This window comes from Sebastes umbrosus, chromosome 2, assembly GCF_015220745.1.
Source record: "Sebastes umbrosus isolate fSebUmb1 chromosome 2, fSebUmb1.pri, whole genome shotgun sequence".
In the NCBI taxonomy this organism is placed as follows: domain Eukaryota; kingdom Metazoa; phylum Chordata; class Actinopteri; order Perciformes; family Sebastidae; genus Sebastes; species Sebastes umbrosus.
The window spans coordinates 24,245,713-24,269,905 of NC_051270.1; the positions used below are offsets into that span (position 1 = coordinate 24,245,713).

Here is a 24,193-nt window from a genome sequence, read left to right on the forward strand (position 1 = left end):
AAACCGCGATCTTTCCCTAAACCTAACTAAGTGAGCTAGCCAGTGGGGCACGCTCACAGGCACTAAAAGGCACGCAGCTGGCCCGGCTATGTCAACAAAGCACAGGGAAGCTCAGATTACAACACACTCAGAGGGAGAGTGACTTCATCCTCTGCTCAGGTAGACATTACTCCTCTATATCGTTACATAGCAAATAGTTGTTTGATGCTGGATTAATGCTCTAGATATCAAATTTAGTATCTTTAAAAGAACAGAAATCCTTATCAGAAATGTTTGTTTCTGTTGTGTGTCTATGTAAAAAAAAAAAGTTGATATAGATCAAATAATGATATCGGTAACAACCTCAAAAATCCAGTATTGGTTTGGCTCTTGATACGAATCATGCCAGCCTAAAAAATGAGTCTTCCACACATTCACCGTGATAGTGAAAATAATATCCTAACACACCGTCCGTGCAAAAACCAAAGTGTCAAAATGGCCTGTTGAGTCTCCGCTGGTTGCCTGGCAATCTCACCGTGTCAACAAAACTCCAGGAAGTAACTGCACCTGGCTAGGAAATAGTCTGGCACATAACCCCCCCATAAAACCACAACGTTTCATTTTTAGATGTCTTTTGTTGTTCTGTTAAGCTTATTGGCTATTAACCCGGTCTCACCAGAAGGAATATAAATAGCACGACATTACAAAGGTATTCCGCATGTCATAAGGACGCATTTTAGGCTTTTTGTGTATCATTTATACGCCACAAAACAAAACTAAAGTAACGTCGACAGTTAGGTTTAGGCAACAAAACCACATAGTTAGATTTAGGAAAAACATCATGGTTGGCCTTGAAATAAGTACATAAACAAAGTAAAATACGTACGGAAATAACAAATCAGTACAAAAAACACGTGACAAACGCCACTAACGTAACTTACAAAACAAAACACTGGCCTCCTGGTTAAAAGTCGTGTGCTTGTTCAACACAATCTGATCCCAACTCTTCACATACCCCCGTAATAAAACCACTATAGTTAAGTTTAGGAAAGAAATACATGGTTTGGCTTAAAACTACTACATTTGTACAGTGAAAATTACACTGAACGTGAACATGGGACACAAACGAACAGCTGATTGTGATGTGATGCGCGGGACACAAACAGTGGTCTTCTGGATGAAAGCATTCTGTTTGTTGGACCCATCCATCTCCCCTCCCAACCTATGTATGTCTTTTCGTTCTTTAAACTATGTCACCACGCTCCAGCCACACTTGTCAATCGATTAATATATTTAATCGTGATTAATTGCATGATTATCCATAGTTAATCGCAATTAATCGCAAATTAATCACACATTTTTTATCTGTTCAAAATATACCTCAAAGGGAAATTTACTCTTATCAACATGGGAGTGGGCAAAATATGTTTGCTTTATGCAAATGTATGTAATTTATATATATATACATATATATATATGTATATTACTGGAAATCAATTAACAATACAAAACAATGACAAATATTGTCCAGAAACCCTCACAGGTACTGCATTTAGCATGAAAAAATATGCACAAATCATAACATGACAAACTCAAGCCCAACAGGCAACAACAGATGTCAGTGTGTCAGTGTGCTGACTTGACTATGACTTGTCCCAAACTGCATGTGATTATCATGAAGTGGGCATGTCTGTAAAGGGGAGACTCGTGGGTATCTTTGCGATGAGCTAGTATGACATGGTTGGTACCAAGGTAGGTTTTCTAGTTTCATATGATACCAGTACCTTCACTCTAGCTCTAAAACTGAGCCGCATTAATGAGTTAAAGAAATTAGTGCCATTAAAACGAATTTGCGTTAACGCCTTATCTGTTAACTTTGACAGCCCAAATAAGCATGTATCCCCAAATGTCGAACTGTTCTTTTAAACTGCTCAGCAAAATGGAAATGTAAACATCTACAATTTAATTACAACTGTGAGCGAACTCCACCTGCCAAAGAAGATTTTGTGATATGTTTAAAAGCTGCAGAAAAGTTACTAAATAGACCTTGTGGTGAGATTTTTACACCTCTTTACCGTCTGTTTTAAACACCAAACTTTCTTGATAAACAATGTCACATGGTCAGGTGATGTTTTTCATATTTGAACCGCATGCCCCCGACTCCCCATTAAACCCCCCGCCCCCTCCTCTGTACAATAAAGTCAAACAAGATTCCCCATTACAGTTGACAGACAGACAGTAGGCACAAAGTTTAAAATAAAGGTCTTAAAGGGAATAAAAGCTTTGCAGTGAATGGTGAGGGAATTGTTAAGGATAATACAAAGGAGTGGGATTTCTCGTGCATTTGTCTGCGAGGGATATCCCAGCCAAAGTTTCTCTATACATCAAAGGGCCGCCGCAAATAAAAGCACACTTGTCAGGGGCGAACAAACTGCCTCCTTTGTGCCTTCTACCAGCCAAATTCAGGCACACAAAGCCGTTGGATGTACAACACTGCAAAGAAGACATACTATTCAGATGACATGCTTTGCTCTCTCTCTGGTGGTTTGCTGTGTGCTTTTGTCTGGCCTGACCAGGACAGATATATAATATCACTGGATCAAAATCCTTTCAGTCCCTTTTACTCCCTGTTAAAGACTCCCGTTACACTCCCTCCCCCATACACTCCACTATTCTTTCTTTTCTTAAACAAAGTAAACTTGATGCAGCCAGATAACACTTGCAGCCCTCAGGCCTAATGCCCAAAAATGAGTCTCAGGTTCATTCAGGTTTTTGAAGCAAAGGGTCCGCCGTACAAACTGTGGTCAGACAGACCGGACACGTTTCACTGTTGCCTCGGGAAATCTTTGTCTGTTTTGGTTTAAACATCTGTTGCCGGCATCTTTTACATTCCTGTGAAATAAACCGCTTAGAAAGTTTTTCCATGCCAAGAAAAAAAAAAGTCGTCTTACCGCCCTCACACACTCCGACACGACTCAAAATTACACACACACACACACACCTGAATCACATATACGCTATAAATCCATCCAAGTGCAAACTAAAAATACTGAACATACATCAAAATGATTGGGTTTTCTGTGTGAAATCTTGTAAATATTCAAAAACATTATTAATCTATTTTAATCATGGCTGCGGTTATTTTATTATAAATTAATCCGCTGATTATTTTCTCATTACTGGCTTGTGAAATATACAAAAAATCCCATAGTGCAAGTTGATGTATTCAGATTAGGGCTGAGTATTGTCAAGAATCTGGCGAGTTATGATTCAATATATTGTGATACTGTAAACAAGACAATATATTGCGATTTTTAAAATCTATTTTTAGAAAAACTGTCATAGTATAAAGAATACACGGCCATATGTATAAAATCTGAGTAAAAATAGTTAACGTTTTTATACAATCACAACAGTGGGATCCGCATTTGCATTTATCACAGTCGCTGTAATATTCAACATCATAGCACTACTTTGAGAGGGCACATATACTGAGAGGAGCATCGCAAGCATTGCAAACGAAATAAAGTATTAACTGAGTTAATCTTTGCATGTAAACTATAAATTAAAAATCAATAGTGATTGCTTGTTTTGTCTGATCAACAGTCTGAAACCCAAAGATATTTGTTTAATCATCACAGCAAACATTTGAGATGCTAGAACCAGTGAATTTTAGTCATTTAAACAACTAATCGATGAAGAATTGTTGCTGGTTACAGTTACAGTTCTAGGTGAACAGTTTCAGTTCTAATTACAATATTTGGATGTATGCATTATTGCAGTTGTACAAATGTCTCGATGATGTTTATTTCAGTGTATTTGCTCTAAAAAGTTAACAATAATCTCCATTAAATGTAACAAAAAACAAAACCTGTTTTGATATGACTTATGACAGTGGTTCCCAACCTGTGGGCCGGGACCCCTCGAAGGAGTCACAAAATAAATCTGAGGGGTCTCGAGATGATTAACAAGAAACTAGTTCTGCTACACAAAACTACGTTGTTTTCAGACTTTTCTCTAATCTCGCTCTTTGGTGGAAACATCGACAACTTGGTGACAACGAGCAACGAGGAGTCGAAAGTACGTCACTACATTTTAAAGGAACAGTGCGTAACATTTCGGGGATCTATTGACAGAAATGGAATATAATATTCATAACTATGTTTTCAGTAGTGTGTAATCACCTGAAACTAAGAAATGTCAAAGATGCTCTATTAAAAAGATGACCGATTGTTTGAAATCTATACACTTCCTGTCTCCTAAGTGGCGTGTTCGCCTCCCCCCATCCCCTTCCTCATTTGGAAGTGTTGGAAAGATTAAAGCAGATTGGGTTATATTTGCATAAAGAATTTATATTTTCTTTTGCTAACATTAGATAATTACCCAGCTAACAGCCATATTTAGCATTACGAAAATGAGTTAGCTATGGTGTTTGTGAACATTAGTTGCCAGATCTCGCAAGAGTGTTTTGCTGAGTCAGAGAAAGGTCTCGAACAAAGTAAATTTTCTCCTGATTTGTCTGTCTGAAAAATGCCAATTTAGTGTCAGAATGTTCAGAAGATATGTGGCTTGAATCATATTCTCATTCATACGTGGATATACAGTATACTGAATATATACTGTTTATACAGAAAGCCTTTCATAACTATATAGGGAGCGGGTCCTCTTCACAGAGTCTGCCATGTTGCTCCATCATGTTTCTACATTAGCCAAGAACGGACAAACCAAACACTGGCTCCAGAGTCTTTCATGTTTTTATGTTACCTGAAGGCCACCGTAGTTCTCCGACACGCTTGTGAAACTGCGGTAACGTGAGCCGCAGAGTGCAAAACCGTGATACAGCCAGCCGCTGTCTGACTTCCGTTGCTCCTAAAGTAGTGTTATTATGGTGAGGACGGCCTCTGAGCGAGGCGAACGGCGTTACCACGGTTTTGCACTCGATGGCTCGCGTTACCGCAGTCTTGGAAAGAGAGGAGTGAGCGGAGGGGTACTCAGTTGGTTGCAATCTGCAACCACACCACTAGATGCCAGTAAATCTTACACACTGCACCTTTAAAAGGTCAATAGAAAAACGTCTGTAAGTCATTGTGGGTTACTATCAAGTGTTGCCGAGAAAATGTGCGATTTATAAATCAGACTAATAACACATTTATTTTTTCACTGAGGACTCCTGGTTGATGAAAAGAAGAAATGCAGTAGAGTGTTCACACTTTGACTTTTACTGTACATGCAATGAAATGCTTAATGAATAAAATACAGCTGCCGTTGTCACCATTATTATTATCACAGCAGTTAGTTACCTTGCAGAGCACAATTACTCCTGCTGGCAGTCTTGATTCTTTTCATTATAACGACACGTTTACCCAAGAAACTAATTTCCGAGGAACACCTAATTATTGATTGACTGGAAATGTTATATAAAGCCCAGTACGATCACGGCACAAGGGAGCCATTTTTAATTGTAAGGTCTGAGTGTGTGAGAGGCCGGGAAATCATAGTCTGATTTCACAGGATTTTAATGACTTTATGAGCTATTTTTGCTTTGCTTTTTTTTTTCTCTACATTTGAGAAAAATGTCAAGGCACACCTGAGCTCACTCAGAGGCACAATGGCGAGAACCACTGCTTCACTCTGCCTTCGGAGATTTCAGCGTGTTGAATAAAGCAAGTCTCTGAGTGAATGCAATGACTCATCACCAGGGTCATTTGCCTTTCACTGCAAATGAGTGTGGGTGTCTGACTAACTTGCCGTTATAAGCTGGATATTGTTTTTTAATCATTGGAGGGAGAGAGGGAAAGGGTGAGAAAGAGAGACCCTAGTTTTTGTGATCGTGTGTACAGTACGTATGAAAGAGAGCGTGTGTGGCTGTGTACAGTATGTGTGTCAGAGAGACAAAGACCGAGGGCCACATTTTGAGTCTCTGAGACGTATTGTGCGCCCGGAGCCACGCGTCTTATTTATCAAACAGCCGCTTCGTCCTGGAAGTGACGGAGAGTCATTCATCTGATGGAGAAGCCCTCTGTGTGTCAGCCTCCCTCCCTCCCACATTCATTTGTGGGAGGAATGCACGAAAGGTGGGAGGAGATATGAAAAGTGTGGTTGGTTGCACATTCCGCCTCATTTCTTAAAGTTCACACACTCGTTGAAGGCTGGTTTTAAGTGGAACTTTTTTCATCTCTACAAAGCAGGTGCAATTTTTTTTCGCAGGTTTTAAAAATTAAAGGCTATGGTAGGTAGGAGAAAATTTAATTAAGCTCTATCTGCAGAAATCCAGCCCACATATAGCTACTATAATATCCATGGTAACACTTTATTTAAAAGGGTTTGCGTCAGGCTGGCATTGCACTCTCATGAAAACTCTCATGAAAAATGGCAAGATCATGAATTCAACTTCATAATTGTTTATGATTGTTGTCATTAAGAGTCATTTAGTCAATAACATCACCCAAAGGTACTTCCGGCAGTGTAATGTCACTTTATCATTTCTTTATAAAGCCTATAAACTCTACCATCGTACAAGGAAATTATTAAAGGTGCTAAATGCGAGATTGGGATCATTTCTATTACCTCCGCACGGCAGAGGCAAAACAACTGCAACACTGCTAAGTGTAATAGTACCTTATAGTTGAATATATTTATTGGTTTTCATATTTTTCCACCATAAACAAAGATACAATAAATGAAACAAAACAAATATGTAGATACACCCACACAGAAAACTGAAGAATTAAAATAATAAATAAATAAATTAATAAATATATTGCATTATTTTGATATACCTTTTAATGCCTTGCATGTTTATCACAGACTTAAGTTGTCATTTTGCGTAGAAAGGGACATTATTTTCAAATTACATGACAGTGTAATGCCAGACTTGCCCACAAATGCAAAAGGTCGTAGAAAAAGATTTCTTTTTTAACACCAGAAACTGGCAATATGATATTTCTTTGTAGGGATGCACCGATACCGATACCGGATCGGATATCGGGCCGATGCCGATTCAAATAGCTGTATCGGGTATCAGGGACAACGGGGCAGATCTATTCAATTTAATTCTATGTTTATATACTATATACATTATATACTGGAATTTTTTTAATTTTTTTTTACCAATTTGTTGATGCATTAAAACCGTTTACACTTGAATTGTAATTCGTGTTAATTTTTGAAGATTTTTTACCAAATTGCTGGTGTATGATTTATTATTTTAATAATAAATAACAATTCAGTAAATTTAAATCTTTCGTTTTACATTTTAAGTTAGGAAAGCAATGTTTAAGTCAAGCCAGAATGATCCCAGTCACTTCCACACAGTGAGGCATACAGCTTATTAATTAAACACTGATATCGGATCGGTACTCAGTATCGGCCGATACCCAAAGCCCAGGTATTACTATCGGTATCAGGACTGACAAAGTCAGATTGGTGTGTCCTTATTCCTTTGGTTGTTTTTGCGATAACGACGGTACCAGAAGCAGAGCTAGCTACATAGTAAACAAGCTAGCTGGAGCCCTGGCTAAAAACAAAACACAGTTAAGCTTTTTAAAAGAGTAAGCCTGGCATTCAAGTGGATTAAAGCACCGTGGATGTTGCATTTTAACACCATGTTTATGAACGAAGAAACCAATACAAACTGATAACAAATAAAAAAAAAACAATTCTTAAAATATTTATAAGAATTTAATTGATGAACGAAACCATAGGGTCGTCCGTATGGACTCAAAGTAAAGGTGATCACACTTGAAGAGACTGCAAGAATACGTAGGTACACAAACTACTACATCCTGTATAACTATCAGTAACTAACTGCAAAACAGCCAAAGAAAATCCACTAGCTTCAGCGCTGCTTGAACCACTAGAAGCTTTTTTGTACGCAGGGAGGAGGTCGGGGTGGACAGGTGGGTCCAAAAACACCAGACTTTCGCCCAGAAGATCTTTTCCTAAACCTAACTAAGTAGTTTTGTTGCCTAAACCTAACCAAGCTGTTTCCTGTGAAGGTGGAAGTTTATTTTGAAAAGACTGTATGCATGTAATGAGCTGGAATTGACACGTGCATCACGTGTTGCTGGATATTCGTAGGAAAACGCATGAAAAATGAGAATAACTTTTCATAAAATATCATACAAACCATTGTAGGAGGATACGTTGCAGGATTTAACCAAGTCGCTTTTGTGCCTAAACCTAAGCAAACCTAAAGTTAAAGTTGAGTGGAGCTATGCAGGGATTAGAGAAACTCAGAGGGAGGAGTTACTTCAGAGTTCTACAACTAAAAGTCCTGTAAGATTTAGAGCAGTTTCAAGGCTTGGATGGACATAAAACTCCCAGTTGAAAAGATGAGCAACTGCATTAGAAAATGTGTGTGTGTTTTTTTTTTTTTAAATAAAATAGTCAACAGTATTAGCCAGTGTACATAAAAATGTTGCATGGAGCATTTCGGTAAGAAACAACCATTCACTGAACTTTGCATTGCCATCTGTTTTGTGCCCTGCTAACATCGCACTGAAGCTAATCATTTTACTTTGCATCAGGTAAAAATCATTTAACTTTCAAATTCTGGGTCAAGTTGGATTAATTTAACGACTATAGTGAAATATTTTGTTCCCAAAATGAAGATGGAGTTTTCTGATTTTGCCAAAAATCTGATTTGCGTCTTTCTTTGACCAATGGTGGCTGAGGCTCACAGGTGTCGTAACATTTAGAGCCATCAGTCATAGCGAACTGACAAAAAAAAAACAGGATTTCTCAGAAATGCAGATTAAATAATTAAAGCTGAAGGTGATAACAAACACCTATTGTTAAATTATCAAGGAGAAATGCTTCTGTGTTGAGCAACAAAGAGGATTGCGTGAAAGAGACATTGAAATTTACAGTGGGGAGAATACTAATCTAACTTCTCATTAGCTGAGGTGACCAAACTATTCGGATGTACTAGTAGGAATAGTTTCCGTAACAGGTGCAACAAAACTAACAGCAAAGTGATGCAGATGTGAATCAAGCACAGCCTGTTGACTCCCACACAGTCCTGAAAGGAGGTCTAATCAAGCAAAACAAGCCAAAACACCTGTGTGGGCGTAACATGGATGTGCAGAGGCTCTAACTTTATTTGAAACAGGACAGAGTGTGTGAATAAGAAGTTGTTCAATTGGAGAACAGAAAGGATGTCAGGATGAATAAAGGGCCTATAAGGTATTGTGTTTTGGCTACACTTTCCCCTGCAGGTGGACGTCTTCACTACTGACACATTAACTTTGCCACACCCCAGCGCACAGGCAGGCAGCCGCCTACACTGCCCTGTGTGAGAGATTTACATCTTTTACTTAGTGGTTGCTTAATGTTTAGCACTGTTGCCCCACAGAAAGTAGGTCCTCGGTCAAAACAACCTGGGGGTCGGCACCTAAGACAAATCTGAGGGGTCACGAGATGGCTAACAAGAAAGGAAAGCAGAAAAAACATTTCCATACTACACAATATAATTATTTTCTTCTCATATTTGCTTTTTATTGTGAATTACTGGATGCTTTTACTATTTCGAGCCCCTAAAAGTGTTAAAATGAAACAATCTGAGAAGGTTTAATCACCCTTTTCTATGTTAATAGCCTGTAGGGCAATCTGTGACAAATTCCCCCTTTACACCTGGAATCAAAATGAATAGTGCTTGACCACATGAAAGTACAGGTGTAAGTGCACTCAAAACGCACTGTTTGTGATCCGAAACGGGAAGGCGTATAAATAGCACGACTTAACACGGACATTCTGTGTGTCATGTTATTTGTATGCCGCTTTTTGTTTGTCATTTGTACGCCACGCAACAAAACTACGGTAACGTCCGCAGTTAGGATTAGGCAACAAAACCGCTCACTTAGGTTTAGGAAAAACGTCATGGTTGTAAATTAAGAAAAAAAAGAATGTATACTAAGAAAAATATGTACAGAGACAATGTAACATAAGTATGGAAAACACGTGACAAACGTCACTAATATAACTTACAAAACAAAACACGGGTCTCGAACACCGATTCGCCTATAGGTGCTCTTTCTCGCTTTTTATTCTACGACATTAACTCTGACCGTTGCGTATTTACGCGGTCAGTACATGTACAGACTACATTGCTTATAAATGACACGGCAAAATCAAGAAAGGCGTTCTTATTTCATGCTAAATGCCTTGCACGTTATCGTGTCATTCGTACGCTTTTTCCTACAAACGGGCTGCTCTGTTACAAGGATTAATAAAAGTCTAATTCAAATCAAATGAATCTATGTCGTCATTGGGTGGAGAATCCCCCCATTAGTGACGAACTTTATGACATAGACAGCACATGCAAAGACGACAGAAAGACAGGATGCTACAACCTGAATGAGGAACTAGGGGGGCTTTACGGGGCGTTTGAAGGGAATAGGTGTGAAAGGATGCCGGGAAACAAATATGATTTGAATGTCTGCATATTCCCTGACCATCTTAAAGAGGTGGAGTCACCCATCCACTCAGTGTGCAGTGTTTCCTGGAAGTTGCGGTAAAGGGTAATGAGCATACACTCATGCACTGTATAATACCAGTAGGTTTGGGACTTAACCCTGTCTCCATGGCAATTGCTGCAATGATGACAAATTTGCTATTTCAATAAACAAAATGACTAAAAATTCTGGAGCATTAACCTGATGTCTCATTGCTGTGTGTTTTAGCGATATCGTCATGTAACACAGAAGGGACACATTATCACAGGAGGATGTTTTACACCGTGTTCCCTCGCAGACAGAATAAAACAGAATTGGTTTGTCAGAGTTTGTATTTGCAGTCTGTGGGTTCAGACTGTAAGTCAGCAAAGTACTTCAGTAGACTCTGCAAATCGTGAAATGTTTATTTGCAAGGCTACCTGCACCATACAGCTCATTCTCCTGAGGATGAGTCATCCACAGGCTACATACAGTACATTTGAGGTGGGCTTTGGATAAGCTCCTGGAGGAGAATGTAGAGGGGCAAAGAACACTGCTGAGCCATCACAGCTGTACTGATTTTCTGTCACATTGTTTCACAACAGGAGACATTACCTGATAAAGGAAACTGTAAATCTTACCCATCCCCCCACTATAACCACTGCACAAGGTCCTGTCAACAGTCAGCTGTGTATTGATAAAGGGAGCCAGGTATTTGCTGCCACAATGTTTCCTCACAAAATTTGTTTGCTGAGTAGAATCTAGAGGGAGATTATACCATGAAGCATTCCTGAAAACAAACCGCGAGGATGTCAAACAAACACTAAATATGCAGGTATTCAGATAAATTTCAAGGCAAAATAATCCGTTTGTTAACATTCGACTGAGAATAAAAAGCACTGTGCGCCATCTAGGCTTCTCTGATGTCTCTTCCTCTCTGTATGTGACAGACAGTATACATATAATGTCCTTTGAGGATGGATGTTTGTTGTTACCTCAGATCGACAGGGCCTCATTTTTTTCAAAGTCAACCAAGCAACAACCAACTTCTTTGTAATCTTTTTTTTTTGGGCACTCATTTTTAAAAATGGCATGTTTATGAAAAAACATCATCTAAGGCTAGCAGTGCTTATTCAAAATCTGCTCCTGGGCTTTTGTCAATCCACAAATTTTACGATTATTTTCATTGTCGATTAATCTATTGATTCAATTTCCACTTAATAGATTAACTGATTAGTCCATAAAATAGTACAAAATGACCTCTTCAAATGTCTAGTTTTATCCAAAACCCTAGAAGATAAACAATTAAAACCATTAACGGATTATCAAAATTGTTGCAGATTAATTTTCTGACGACTGACTAATCAATAAATTGACTTATCGTTACAGCACTAGTTGAAATCTCTGTAAAGGTGTAAATTATCAGTGCTTACCTTATCCAGAATCACTATGTCTGACTGTCTTTCAAGTTCTCCCCAAAATGGACAATACAACTAATTTTATTTGATACTTGTCTATTCCTTTGCCTCCCACTGTCGGATGTACTGGACACAAAGTGTACATGGTGTAAACAACAATCTTCCTGGTACTGATTTACATGCCAAATCCAGAGTGCATCCCAGGAATTTCCATAACCCCCATTTAAATATTTGCATCAAGCATCACGGGACGGGACGATGAGCAAAAGCAACTCTTAAGTGCCTCGCTCACGATGCTGTATTTTCGACTGAAAATACATTGAATTTTCCAATTTTATTTTCTTATTTAATTGAACTATCCACAAATGCATCAGTGTCCGCCAAAAAAGAAGAGCAGAGGAGCATAAAATAAAAAAATAAAACCAAGGTTGCTCTTGACATTTAAATCACTATTTGAATTTGAAATATGAATCTTTATTTTTCAGCGTGTTACACGGTGAGCTGACGACGTGCGTAGGTGACATATACATGTCATTTTAGGCTAAAAAACCAACAAGCGACACTATTAGTGGTAAGAGCACAGACAGTACTGTCGGTCAGCTCTCCTCTAGTTATTACCCTGTGACATATTGCTTTAAGATATCAGGTCATCTAAGTAGACAAGGGACGAAAAGTTCACAGCTGTGACGTGCTGCCTTGTGGGAGTCAGGAACATTGTAGGAGGAATCATATGCTTATATTTGAATGTGGTAGTCTCTGTTCATGGCCATGCACAAATATAAAGGCTCTTTTCAAACACTGGATTCACCAAAACACTCTTCAAGGTTTGAATCTGAATTATAATGGAATAATATATATATATATATATATATATATATATATATAGTCATAATGAATTGCCTCAGTGCTTTGCATGTGACGGTATGTGAGGGTGTGGCAGGTTAAATGTTGCTTCAAAAGCAAAATGCTGATGTTACATCTACATGTTTCTTAGTAGCCTCGTCTGGTGCGTTTATAACCACTCAACTCTGACTCTGCATGAGGTTCAATAAAAGGTTATCATCTTTGTAATCAGGAGGAAAAAAAATAAAACAATAAAATCAAAATTCACTCGACTTGGCGATGAAAATAAGACAGCTCCATGTATAGTGACATAATGAGAATCAATTAAAAGTGCTCTGACTCGAGGGCGAAATGCCATTAAAGTCGCTGTTATCTTTGTTTAACAATACAAAAATAGAGTTAACAACTTTGTGACGCATTTGCACAGAGGTGTTTTTTTTACTAACAAATCACAACACATAGCATGTAATGTCTCTCAGGGAGGCAAGATAAAACAATGGGTCCGACATGATCTGAGATTCTACCTGCAGTTGCTAAGCAACACCCACCTCCAACCTCTCAATCTGTCCCATTGGTCAGCAGGAAAAACGCACAAGGAGCCCCATTGGCTAAGAGAAAGTTAATAAACTTTAGCCAAGACCTGCCTCCCTGTGTGCGCACACACACTCTCTCTCCATCCCTCTCTCTCTCTCTCTCACACACACACACACAATGAAGAGATTCTTGTGAATGAGAGCATGAGAGGGTGTCAGTGCTTGCGCAGTACAGTGCTGATATATGCATTGAGCTCCTGAGCTAAAAATAAAGATCACACTGAATGCTGTGCCACTGAAAGTTGCAAGACTGAATTCAAAGTGACAAGTCTAGTTCTCTCCAGACAGAGCAATGAGGTCCCACCCTCATCATAGATCCAGGAGGTATTTTTTGACATTCGTTTTTAGTATAGAATTCTAATAAAAGATTGTTCCCAGCGACTGCGCATTTGGTCAGGCTAAAAATGCAACATAGGAAAGCCTAAAATACCTTTGAAATAGAATTCAAAAGTGGGATTTTAGCAGTGGTTCCCAACCTTTTTTCCCACCGCAGCCCTTTCAGATGAGCTCAGATACCCCTCCACACTGACATGCTCTTTAAAATGGATGTAATTAATAAGTGGATATAGTTAATGTTCAGGTTGGTTTGGTCAAGTTTGCAAACTTGGAGTGGCAGAAGCTGGACATTACAATAGGCTATGTTTTCCTTTATTTTTAGTATTTTCAACCATTTATTCAGTACTTTTAGCTAACTAATTCCACCATTTATCCTTTCCTGCTATTTATTTCAATATCCCTTATATTTGGGTTTCTATTTCAACCATTTATCCATTACTTCAAGCCAACTTTATCGTCTTAGCTAACAATTTCAACCATTGATTCATTACTTTTAGCTAGTTAAACTATTTAGAATTACTTTTATTGCAGTCAGTATCTATTAGCCTACTTTTTGCTCACAAATTGTTTAGCCATTACTTTTAGATAATATTATCCGTTACTCTTTGCTAACTATTTCGATAATTTATCAATTAATTTGAGCTTAGTCACTACTAGCTAACTATTTCATCCGTTTAGCATGTACTTTTAGCTAATTCTTTCCCCCGTTGCTCTTAGGTAACTATTTCAACTGTTTATCAAGCACTTTTAGGTCAATATTGATACCCCTTTGGGAAGACGTGGAAAAAACCTTAAATACTTTTTTGACCTAAAAAAACCTCTGAAAGTAGAAAATCTCTTGGGTATTGATTTACTAGGAAAGATAAAATTAGCAGACGTGCATTTCTTTAACATATTGCGTGTGACGGCCATGAAGCAGGTGACAAGAACATGGAAACAGACAAATACACCAAAACTAACTTACATTACGTACTTTTAGCTAATTTTATCTGTTACTCTTGGCCTACCATTTCAAATATTTATCCCCTTTTCTTAGCCATTTCAACTTGTCTGCTCGCTTGCCAATTAGATTGTATGCAGTCTCAATAAAAACATGTGTCGTTACATGTTACAGTTGACTGAGGTTGGTGGGAGGTGTATGTAGGCTACTGACCATCATAGCTGGCAGCTCACTTGTTATTGTAAATACTAAAGATCAGCCACCCTCACACCAATACGCAATCCTATTTGTGAGTTAATTTTCCTCCTTAACATACCAATAGATATGCAGACATTTTTTTTATTCAAATTAATTTTCCCCCTAATTAACTGAGCTAATTCACCATCTTTCCATGTATGACCTGGCAATTGCAGACATTTAAAAAAAAAAAAAATGTGAATCTTAACTGAAGTTTTATACATCAGTGTTGGAGTTAGTGGCAACGCCTTTCAAGACTGAATGTGGAGTCTATCCTTTGTTGAATGGTGAAAGACACTTATCATCCTGAATCCCCACAAGGCATTGGGAGAGACAAATAGCATATCAATCACTGCACTCGGGGTTTACCTTTTTTCCTAAAGGCATAAGAAACGGTTGTTTTTCAATAGGAAGACAATGAGAAAGTTATCTTTGTGAGTTATGCTGTGAGTCACTCCTAGGTCAGTTAAATTTTTCTTGCCATTGTATTTTTCACCTTCCCTGAGCCTGGCCTACGTCACTTATTTATCGTTGGAACATCTTGTAACCCAAACGTCATTGAAAACCACATTCAGACTCACCATCAATAGCACAAAAAGCTGATATTACATTTTAGAAAGGGATTTATTTATTGAAAAACAGCCACAGATTCTGTTACAAGCACTTTTATTATGAAGTATCTATAACCCCATATTATTAACTGTACAGGAGAAAAATAGGATACAAATTACAAACAGCTCAGTGTAGAGCAGTTTCAGTTTTTTTTGCAGCCATACGTTCATTTGAGATAATCTTCCTTCTGATACTAGCTGCCCCAGGAAATGTGTTCACCTACCAGACTGTTAATTATTTAGAGAATAGTACTAATAGTAGAGAATAGTACATAAAACACAGAACATCCACAGGACACGTTTAATTTCTTGCCGTTAGTGAGTACATGTATTTTAATACATATTTTAAAAGCCAAACGCAGGCTTGAAAATGATAAAAATCTGTCCTTAAACTATCAAAAGAATAATCTAAACAGATTACCATTAGTTATACAATGTTTATATACAATCAAGTAAAATTTCACGACAGTGTGAGAATAAACAAAATAGTGCAACTTATTTTACATTTCGTCGTAGTTTAGTCAGAGAAACCTACACAATGGAGGATTTTTTTTTAGGTTTTGAGAAAATGGCAAAAATGGTGTGATTCAAACTAGATGTTGCTTTACATCCGTTTGGTCACTCGTTTGAACTGTTGGGATGTTTTATAGAAAATGGACTTGGATTTCTGAGGTTCATGTAGATTTCCTTCAGAAATGCTCCTCACAACTCTTCGAGGCTTGTTCTCTGAACCTTTGGGACAGACACGAGCAAGAATGAACACAACTACAAAATATGAAGAATTAAAAAAAACATCACACTGTTACACATATACTGTACAAACAGTTTTGAGTTATGAAAGACAAAATAATTCTGGTTGCTTAGAGTAACTCACCACAGAAAAAAAAAAAAAAAAAACTACAAAAAACGTTCTAGTTTGTTCGAATGAAAAATATATATTGCAAAGTACCCGGTGTATGTTTGCACTCTTGGCCATGACAGTCTGTCGTATGAATTGATGTAGTTTGTCTTTAATGTCAGTGTCTTTTTCAACTGTGTTTTTCTGTGTTGACACTTACCAGCAAAACGATGCACTCTGAGTGGTATGCGGGCCACCGAGGGGTCTTTTTTTATGCGCTTCGGTGCGGAGGCAGCCTGTGTGAACTCCTCTTGGATGCTGGTCCTGTGAATAAAACGGACAGAGAAAATTGAAAAAAAAAGTAATCAAACAACATCAATAACTGGATTCCCTCCTAATAACACTCAACTGGCTATTTTTTGGTGATAGTTCTGTTTGGGCTTAGTCCGGCCGCAAATAACCATAAATGTGTTGAAGCAGAGTGTTTAATCCACTGTATGTATAAAATAAGATGATTTAGATGAATAGAGGAGAAAAAGCCAGAGGCACATTACCAGTTAACTTTACGCTTTCCTTGTGCAGCAGAAGTCATGTCCATGTAGGTCGGGATGGTTCGTCTCAAGTCTTGTAAAGGCGGGATCTGTTGTCTACAGAGCAGAGGTTCACGTTACCATGACATCTCCGCTGTTTAGACTTCACATAAGGAACATTTCCCTTTGTATTCAAAATCATAACAGCTTATAACTAATAATTTCGCTTGTGTTGTATTGCAAAAGCTACGTGTATACAAATCTGAAGTTTTGATATTTGATGCTTCGTTTCGATGCACCTGCATTCAGGAATTTGGATATGCAAATGTTGTGGTCGGTCAGATAAATCTGAAGCAGCATTTCGTTTACTCATGGCACCTACAGGTACAATATGAGTATGTCAATGTTGGGTGTTTTCTTCTAAATACAAGATCCCATCATTCTGATTTCAGCTTCTTTACATAAACTATCCATAAGTTTCAAATTCAACAGATTCCAGCCCACACAAGGAGAGATTAGGCCTTAAGTCATATTAGACATCTTTTAACCCCATATAATCAGTTTGTGGCTCAAAATCCTCTAGCAGGTCCTTACTTGCTGATGTGAGGTTTAAAGGAATAGTCCAGGTGTTTTGAAGTGGGGTTGTATGAGGTACTTATCCATAGTCAGTGTATTACTAGATTAGAAACAGACAGGAGTTGCCGCACGGGAGCAAAGCAATGTACTGCTGTGGAGGGGAGATTTGACCTGTCTGTTGCAGGACAACTTAATAGCCAGATGCTAACAGCTCTCATAAAATCATGAAAAACAACTCCTCATGATACAGTATGACTGTGGGGTAGCACAAATGTTCCCAAGCAAATGCAATTTCCTTGAGTGAGGGCCATGCATTTTGATTTTCAGGTTGGTTAGGAACAAATACACTGATACACGCTCAATATATTAATGTGAAAGCTCATCTGCTTGGAGCATCATTCCACAAAAACCCTGTCTGCTGCTATGGCTCAAAATGTTTCCTATTCTATTTGCCACTTCTTAGCTGATTTAAGCCTCTTGGCCCATTGTTCCAGTCTGGAAATTTGCTGCTGGTGAAAATACGTATACTGTTTGCACTCAAGTCTCTGTCTTGTTTTGAATAAGGGTTGGGGGATTTATCACTTCTGAATGGTTTAGTTGCCATCTAAACTGAGCATCTTTTACACAGAATCCTTCAATTTCTTTGAAACTGTCAGTGGGCAGCCAGAGAGACGTGTGTTTTATTTTTATGGAACTAATTCGAGAGATGCCTGTGTTCCGTGTGAACCAATTTTAAAAAATGCAATAGATTTAGTTTTATTAAATAAATATAATTTTTCTTAATGCAATTTTCTGTTTACTGCACCAAGGCTTGCTTAAAAATCTGATAATTTATGCTTTCGGGGGAGTAATGTTTAATTCAAAATGTGTGGTACAAGGACTATCCGGGTTTAAAAAGCATGAATACTGAACAAGCTGTAAATTATCCTGCTTGTTTTTTTAATAGGCATTTTAACAAGATTAGAATGGGTGACATAAGGATTTTTTTTCTCTCTTTTTTTTTTCTTTCTTAAAAAAACACCAAGAAAAATAAGTGGGGATGTCGCTGACAATTTCAACTCAACGAGAGTTAATGACATTCATTATTAGTGTTTGATATTCGTATTAAAAGCTTCAAAACAGCTAATTCAAAGATTCCTGGTGAAGGAATAAATTCTTATTTCAACCCTCATTACATGTTCTTGCCAGTTTTGACATAAAAAAGGAATGATGGATCAATTTATTTAGAGAAATCTCGAAGTAGAAGTGTCTGCTAATAAAAACCACACAGCAAATGACAAAATATTGTGTTTTTTTTTTGCCACGCACATTTACCCACCTTAACTTGTGTTTCCTATTCTCTTGTCAGGACAAGAACTCTGAAGAAGAACTTGGGCTCAAAACGTCACTTACGGAGATATGCCAATAAATTGCACTCTAAGGGAGCTACAGTGTGCGGACATTCTTCTACTTTTTCCATTGCTGTCTTCTACTGGTCCAGCACCGGCCTACTACGGTTTTGGATGTGTGCGACCACTTTATATTGACTGAACAAGAACTCAGTCTTCAAAATGATCTGCTGCTGGGCTGTTGGCTACTGACTGGCCAATGGCTAGCTCGTCTAGACATTACCAATATTAGATCAAATCAACCTCGGTCATCCGGAGGATTGTGAATGCAGCCCGGAGAAGAGGATAAGAAGTACATGAAAAACTGAGAAATACAAAACCGTGTGTGTGACATCAGATAGCAGTTAATGTTAGGAAAACTGGCTCAGAAATGAGACAAAATTAATGGCATATGGCCTGTAGAAAATTTTCTCACTGGTATAGTCCTGCTTTAACAAAGGGGCCAGCTAAAAACACTCCCTGGCTAACTCTTCATTGCTGAAAAGTGCATGTTGAGATGAATTGTTTGGTGAACAGGAGGCAAGAAAGTGTGACAAATGGTTCTGATACATCGTGGCAGCTGCTGCAGTTTTTCCATCTGAACTTGATTTATAAAAATGTATGTCTACAGTTAGATTGTGATGTTATATCAGTTTTGGTTTCTGCTGTAACAGCAGTATATTTTTCCCCCCAAAGTGTCTCAGTTCCCATGAAGAGGAGCGTTTCCTAGAGTCTTTCTTACAATATTTCCTGTTTATGTGAAGAGAAGTGTACACTATTGTAGCAGTAAATTTTGGAGGGACCACAGGAGTGCAGTAGGCGGTATGTGGGTGTATCGATGCATTCGTTTACGACAACTTCAGCGTGTTAAAAAGGCTCCACCATATGGACTGCCAAGAGAACCAATATACTGCATGTGTAGAGTCAAGAGAACTGTAATCCACATTACAAGCCAGCCTGAAAGCTGACTTGTAATGTAATCTAACTGACTTTCAGAAAAAATATCTTCTGAAATCATGTGAAGTGTGTCTAAATAATCATATACACGGTTTAACATATTAAAAATCAAAAGCAAAGTTAAGACATGAATATTTTCTCACCTCTTGGTAGGATTCTGGTTCTCTTTGGCCCTGGAAGGATGGAGTCGTTGGCTGGGACCCGAGATGTCCGTTGACGTTGATGCTCCACAGGGACTACCACTACTTATGCTTGCATTACTTGCGGTTTGATCATCATTGTCCACAATTTCAAATGTCATGTTGGGATCCATGGTGCTGAAGGAGATCTGTGGCAAGGCCTGAACAGTTTTCTGAGAAGTTTCTGGTGTGCACTGGAGTGGGAACAGGCCCTCCTCAAACACTTGGGCGTTGGCGACGGTCCGAGGGCTTTGTGGTGGCAGTGACGCAGACAGATTTCTCCTGATGGGCATTCTGGGACGTGGTTCCGGTTTCATATCCGTCTGTTTTCCTTCACCTAAAAAAAAAAAAAAAAAAATCTCTAACAGTTAATTGAAATTAAACAAGGTGGCCCAGAAAACAGCTTCTTACTATGAATGGCGTGGTCCCACAGGAACAAAGTTAAAACAGTATTGGTTATTTAACATTAGAGATTTCTGTATTTATGTCTTTTCTGTGCTCTTCTCGCTGGTCTGAAGTGGGCTGGTGATGTCACATTCCCTTGCACGGCAGCTGAATTCTCTCAATGTCACGAGATCACATATCACACAAAAATCCATCTTGTCAAACTTCAAGTAATACGTTTACGTCTGGGAAAGCCAGACCACGGACCAATCAGCCTCCTGTGAGGAGCTACTGGCAGCCACGGCCGCGGCTTAACGACACAGAGTGGCGACTGTTCGTTCTAAACAACAATGGCGGCGCCTGAAGAGGTTAGCATAGAGGCTGCAATAGCATCACTTATAAGTGGAGAGAATTTTTTTCATTGAAAGACGAGCAAAGAACGGCACTGAAGGTAATGTTTTCGCTCTGCTCCTGACTGGCTTGGGCAAGAGTTTGATTGACACACGGTTCATCCAATCACCTGCCAAGTATTTTTCTAAAGTGCCTGCCCTCTTTCAAACAGTTTCTAATGACGGCTTCTCAGATGGTTCTGTGTAACAAACCATCTGGCGGGTCCAGTTAGATGTCACATACTGTCATGCACCAATCAGGGTTCAGCAGTATTTGAATCAAAATCTGATGGAGCTTGTGGGTTTGTTGTTTATACCCATAGACAATATATAGACGGACGACACGTCTCCACTTCATCCCACTACTTCACTATTGACATCTTGAGATTTTGACGTCATTTGGAGCCAGAGTCTGCGCATTATTGATTGGACGAGATGAAGGGGGCGGGATTTATGACCTACACTGCAGCCAGCCACCAGGGGGCGATCGAGATGTTTTGGCTTCACTTTAAGGGAGCTGTCATGTTATCCATCTTTATATACAGTCTATGCTTATAACCGGCACTGACAATCAACCCCGATCAAAACACACCCGCACAGCCCTGTTGAAGCAGGTTAATTGAGTTTTTGACAGTTAGAACCCAAGGATGTTTTTACAAACTCTAACTCTGATTGTTGCTTATTTATTTAGTCCTGAATAATAGATTTTATAGAGAAATACTTTCAAATGTATGCTAGCATCTGTAACAAGCATTCTTTGAAGTGCATACATCAATGCATTGGGTACAAGGGCTTTGAAAGTGAAAGCAAATCAAACCCCTTTAAAAAGTATTCAGGGCAACAGTAAACACACCCCTCCCCAAATGATGCCGTCCCCCATACTAAATCAGTAATAAGCGCTGAAGTGCCAGCCTTAGGCTAAACAGTGCAATTTAAAAAACGTCACAACAGAGAAATGAGATGGATTGTTCCCTTAAGTTACATCAAAATGTGATCAGTAGTGTTGGAGATATTATGCAAGGCACAAGGCAATTAAACATTATAGTGCCCTCCTTGCACATATAAACTTTACAATGTCAGAATGGAGCTGTGACATGCATTGTTATCCTAAAAAGCACTGCCATTTTATAAATAGACCATAACTCGAGGATTTCACCTGCCAACAGCCTTGGATCTTATTTTTTCAAACAGAGGAAAACATGATGCTCAAACACACGACTGAACTCTTTGAACTCTACTTTTGAAAGGAGAAAATGTAGGTGCTACTGCTGCTGTAGATGTTGTAGGTTCAAAATAAAAAAATATATATATATTATTTTGTTCATATATCATAGGGTACTTAGTTTGTTGATCCCATGACGTTAAACTGTACCATCCCAGTGAGTACCAAGGAACAATAAAATCATGGGGCGATAAATGTGCCCTTAAGCAGTGTGCTAATATTAGCTAGCAGTTCTGCGAAAACCAGCTGCATTACTGAGACTCAACACAGCAAATATCTCAAATAGCCATTTTTTAAAGGGTTTCTCTTTTTTTACATAAAGACTTTTCCCCATGCACTGCTTTCTAACAGTAAGAACCGGTTAATTTGACATATAGCTAGCTAGGAACTTGTACTGGCAATTCCAAGGTTTGATTGTATTTGATTGGGGCATTTGACTGGAAAAAAACATGTATGTCTTTTTACAATTACATTTTTTTTGCTGAGAGGATTTATTCTTTTGATTAGAATAAAATGACAAGCCTTCCCCAGAGTTTGAGCCAGAGTGTGCTATTGCGAAAATGACCCCCATAAAACATAAAAATGTCCTGTTACACCAACCTCTCTGCACCCAATTGTCCCCCATAAAATCAGGCAAAGGGCAGCATCGATTTCAAAAATTCTATAAGCTGTATTAACATGTATTTTGTAAGTTAGCCAAGCTATATGATGACACTGCATTGCAAAGTGATACCGTTTTGCTATTTAAGAAGCTAGTGAGGATTGCGCCTGGCTTTTTGATGTTCAAAATAACCAACAGAGTGATGAGTCTGTTGGTCAGTAAATGATCTGGCGTTAGCCAACCGTGGACAGCATTTCCCAACCATGCATACTGTAGCTAGACAGCAGTGGAGTACTGACGGACAGCTCATGCTAGCGGATAGTGAAGAATATTTGCAATCCACTGCCAAATAGCATAGGAACAGGTTGAAATTGCATTAATTAGTGATAATTATTGCAAGAAAGCCAATTCCTAACAAAATTGATGTTTGTATTATTTTCAAGACAGTTGTAATACAAAGCCAGGTTTGCACAGTTATAGGCCTAGATTTAGATTAATGTTGAAATTAAAATATATTCTGTTTAGTCTGAATGATAATGAACCCTCTGGTTTGTCAGCATTACTAATCTTAAACAATAAAACAGGATTACCAAATTATATATCAATATGTATTCAAATAATGATTGGTGCGAGAAATCTTATCCGGTTATTTTTTTGCTACATTGTCTAGCTTCATTTAAAAACAACAGCAACAAAAACTTGTACAGGTTGCAGAGCAGAATGAGGTTAAATCACGGTGTCTGCATCACATTATGCTCATGGCATTTCCTGCAGGAGTGTGGTGGGGGTTAGGGAGGGGGCTAAAAAAGGAAAAATGCCAGCACATAAAGGAAGTGAGAGCACTAAATGCAAAGGTGAAAGACTGATTTAGACATTACTTTAAATATCAAAATGCAATATTTAGCAAATGTGAGTCAGACCTCAGACAGCGCACCGAGTGAGCAGACGATGATAAATAGCCCTTTTCTGTGGCAGAGGAGTTGTCCCTAGCAATAAATGGCAGCAGAGTTCCTTCAATCACATATTTTTGGCTTGTAGGGGATTAATACATGCATGAGTTGCTATTTCTGGTGGAGGCTGCACTGAATTAGGGTCGCCTGGTTGCTGCTGCCTGTTTTTTATAGTGCGCCTTTTCTGGTTGGTGGAGCAGGGGAGTTTACGTCTGTTGACGTTTTTTCCTGCCCTGCTGTGGATCTGCATTTTCATGAATGAAGCTCAAGAGGGATTGGGAGGGTTAGATGCTAGACAGACAGAGAAAAACATTCGAGGGTAGGAGGGAAAGAAAGGTAGAATGGAGGAAAGAGCCAGACTAACGGACGTTTGAAGCAGAAGGGACAGCAAAAATCTAAGGAGGGAAAAAATAGATAAGAGAGAAGTGAGAGGTAGAGGATCGAATGGGAATATAAAAAGAACAGCATAAAGGGGACAGTGGGAGGTAGCTGAATGGAAAATCAGGAAGCTATTAATAAATGCACGTGCGGACACGTTTTTGAAATCAACACTAGATTGTGTTCCTTCAAAGTGATCACTTTTGTGTGAATTGCTATTATTAAGCAGCCCACAAAGAGTTAATGCTCTTTCAAAACCTCAACGCTCTCTAAAACTGATGAAATTTGATTGGCTTTGCAAGCTGCAGGGTGGAGCTATTTCTCATAACATGCTGCAGTGACTACCATTAAGAGCTGAGGAAGCAGTAAGGGACTGCCAAACAGCATCAGGATAATATCAGAGCAGTTTGTCTGAATGCTAAATAAAAGCCT

General features: G+C 38.6%; 1 protein-coding gene across 2 annotated transcripts in view; it reads right to left on the minus strand.

Annotated features, from left to right (window-relative positions):
- Nucleotides 1-15,384: 15,384 nt before the first annotated feature.
- The window catches only part of kif18a (kinesin family member 18A), a 34,190-nt gene continuing 25,381 nt past the window's right edge, over nt 15,385-24,193 (minus strand). Inside the window, exons 14-17 of one of the 2 annotated variants that reach the window (XM_037749336.1) lie at nt 19,802-20,174; nt 16,783-16,875; nt 16,449-16,552; nt 15,385-16,122 (exon numbers count right to left, since the gene is read on the minus strand). In XM_037749336.1, the coding sequence (XP_037605264.1) occupies nt 15,995-16,122; nt 16,449-16,552; nt 16,783-16,875; nt 19,802-20,174 (698 nt within the window). In that variant the 3' untranslated portion in view covers nt 15,385-15,994. The remainder of the gene's footprint in view (nt 16,123-16,448; nt 16,553-16,782; nt 16,876-19,801; nt 20,175-24,193) is intronic. The other variant, XM_037749346.1, reaches the window with a different exon arrangement.